The 2805-nt window shown below is 36.2% G+C and overlaps 1 protein-coding gene across 1 annotated transcript in view; it reads left to right on the top strand.

The window, feature by feature from the left end:
• The window catches only part of DMXL2 (Dmx-like 2), a gene marked incomplete at its 5' end in the record, with an annotated part of 169766 nt that overhangs the window by 134068 nt on the left and 32893 nt on the right, over positions 1-2805 (top strand). Inside the window, 2 exons of the mRNA XM_010839555.1 lie at positions 562-1643; positions 2045-2236. Coding sequence (XP_010837857.1) covers positions 562-1643; positions 2045-2236 — 1274 coding nt within the window. The remainder of the gene's footprint in view (positions 1-561; positions 1644-2044; positions 2237-2805) is intronic.

Here is a 2805-nt window from a genome sequence, read left to right on the forward strand (position 1 = left end):
TATATGACTCAGGATGGTCAGTCATATTACTTATTTTTAAGTCACTTTTTAGTTCCTGTCTTGTGATTATGGTACCAGCTTGATGCAAACAATCATTTGTGTAATTTTGCTTTTATTGTAAATTTTTAAAAAGTAAATTTCCTTTTAGAATTATATAAAACGTTAAGTGGTTTTGAAATAAAATGAAGGTATTTTTAGAAGAATCTATCATCTTTCCTCATCTTTCTACCCTGTTTTACCCTCCCTTTTTAGGGGACCAGTTGAAAAAAAATTGTGTATTTTTTTCTATTAAAAAATGTGTGTGTGTGTGTAGATGTGTTTTTAATTTTTCTAATTTTTTAAATAAAAGATGGCTTACTATATATACTTTCACTTAATATATTCTGGATATCACAGGGAAATTTTAATTTCAGCTATATTGTGTAGATGTACCATAGTTCAACTAATCCTGGGTTAATAATTAAGTTTCCTTTATTTTGAGGAAATGCTGACACACTTTATTCTTTTGTAACATAATTACAAATTAACATCATACCTTGCAATTGTCTCTGATTTCTATAGTTATCATCAAGTCTTGTAACCCAGTGGTGTTTAGTTTCTACAACTACCTTCGAACTCATCCTTTGCTTATTCGAAGAAACCTTGTCTCCCCTGAAGGAACTTTGGCAACTGTAGGTCTCAAAACTGAGAAGAACTTTGTTGATAAAATTAACCTCATAGAAAGAAAATTATTCTTTACTACAGCAAATGCTCATTTTAAAGTTGGATGCCCTGTTTTAGCCTTGGAGGTACTCTCCAAAATTCCAAAAGTTACCAAAGCATCTGCCTTACCCTCAAAAAAAGATCAGCCTGATTTCATTTCTAAAAAGATGGATGATGTACCTTCAGAATCAAAAACTCTGAGCGACAGTGATAGAAGTTTTGGCACTGATTGGTCAAATGTCACTTCATCACAGATTGACTGGAGTCAGCCAGTGGTAAGGATAGAAGAGGAACCCCTTACTCTTGATTGGGGTGAAGAGCATGATAGTGCCTTAGAAGAAGAGGAAGAAGATGCTGTTGGTTTAGTAATGAAAAGTACAGATGTCGGGAAAAAAGATAGACAAGAAGATCAGAAAACTCCAGACCCTAACGTGTTACTGACCCCTCAGGAAGAGGATCATCTTGAAGGTGATACTGAAGTTGATGTGATTGCTGAACAACTAAAATTCAGAGCTTGTTTAAAGATCCTTATGACTGAACTAAGAACATTGGCTACCGGTTATGAAGTAGATGGAGGAAAACTCAGATTTCAGCTCTACAACTGGCTTGAAAAGGAAATTGCTGCCTTGCATGAAATATGTAATCATGAATCGGTTATTAAAGAATATGCCAGTAAAATGTATTCCAAAGGAGAGAGTGATCTTCTAGATCAGGAAGAGAAGGTGGATAAACCAGATATTGGCTCCTATGAGCGGCACCAGATAGAAAGGCGGAGACTCCAGGCTAAACGAGAGCACGCGGAAAGACGGAAGTCATGGCTGCACAAGAACCAAGACCTCCTTCGAGTGTTTCTTAGTTACTGTAGCCTCCACGGAGCCCAAGGTGGTGGTCTGGCCTCAGTACGAATGGAGCTCAAATTCTTGCTACAAGAATCACAGCAGGTATCAACCTTATATTTGTTCTCAATCTTGGTTATTTTAATAATTTCAGTAACTCTTTCATTTATAGTTTTAAAGCTCTTTCTACCAGTTACTTTTAACATGATCAGCTCCTCTATTCATAGAAGCAGATATTTACACTGTGCATACATATTTTTAGACAAAAGTTTTGATAAATAGAAGTAGGCTAAAAGCTTGAGAGCACAGCTTTGTCAAACTCATCTCTATACCTTCTGCATCTCGCATAGTACCTGATACACCAGTTTTTGTGGAATGAGCAAGTACATTAACATACTGCTTTTACTCAAATGTTTACTGCCAGTATTTTTATCATATAACTTAATTGCTTTTTTTTCTCCTTCATTTTAACCACTTTGGAAAAAATAACCCACTGTCACTCACAGGAAACTACAGTGAAGCAGCTCCAGTCGCCACTGCCACTGCCTACCACTCTACCTCTGCTTTCAGCAAGTATTGCTTCAACAAAAACAGTCATAGCTAATCCTGTATTGTACTTAAATAATCACATCCATGATATACTCTATACTATTGTTCAGATGAAAACACCACCTCATCCCAGTATTGAAGATGTGAAGGTAATGTAAAGTTTATGATCATTTGATACTGTACACACTGAGAAGGTAAATAAGTTATACTACTCTTCCAGTTTGAACTTGGAAGAAATATTTAAAGTATTCTTATTTGCTGCCTTCTGAGTCTGATCAGTTCAAGACTGTCCAATGAATGTAAGTTGAAAGTAAACATTCTTGAAATTCTGCCATTTGCCACACTGGATGGAATATTACGCTAAGTAAAATAAGTCAGATAGACAAATACTGTATGTTATCACTTATATGTGGAATCAAAAAAATAAATGACTGTATGTAACAAAATAGAAATGGACTCACAGACATAGAAAACAAACAGTGGTTAACAAAGTGGGCATATGTGTATGGGGGCACATTAGGGGTAGGGAGTTAAGAGATATAAACAACTAAGTGTAAAATACTTAGTATAAAATAATTAAGCAACAAAGATATCAGATCAGATCAGTCGCTCAGTCGTGTCCGACTCTTTGCGACCCCATGAATCGCAGCACGCCAGGCCTCCCTGTCCATCACCAACTCCCGGAGTTCACTCAGACTCACGTCCATCAAGTCAGTGA

Source organism: Bison bison, unplaced genomic scaffold (genome assembly GCF_000754665.1).
Source record: "Bison bison bison isolate TAMUID 2011002044 unplaced genomic scaffold, Bison_UMD1.0 scf7180017864118, whole genome shotgun sequence".
Taxonomy (NCBI): domain Eukaryota; kingdom Metazoa; phylum Chordata; class Mammalia; order Artiodactyla; family Bovidae; genus Bison; species Bison bison.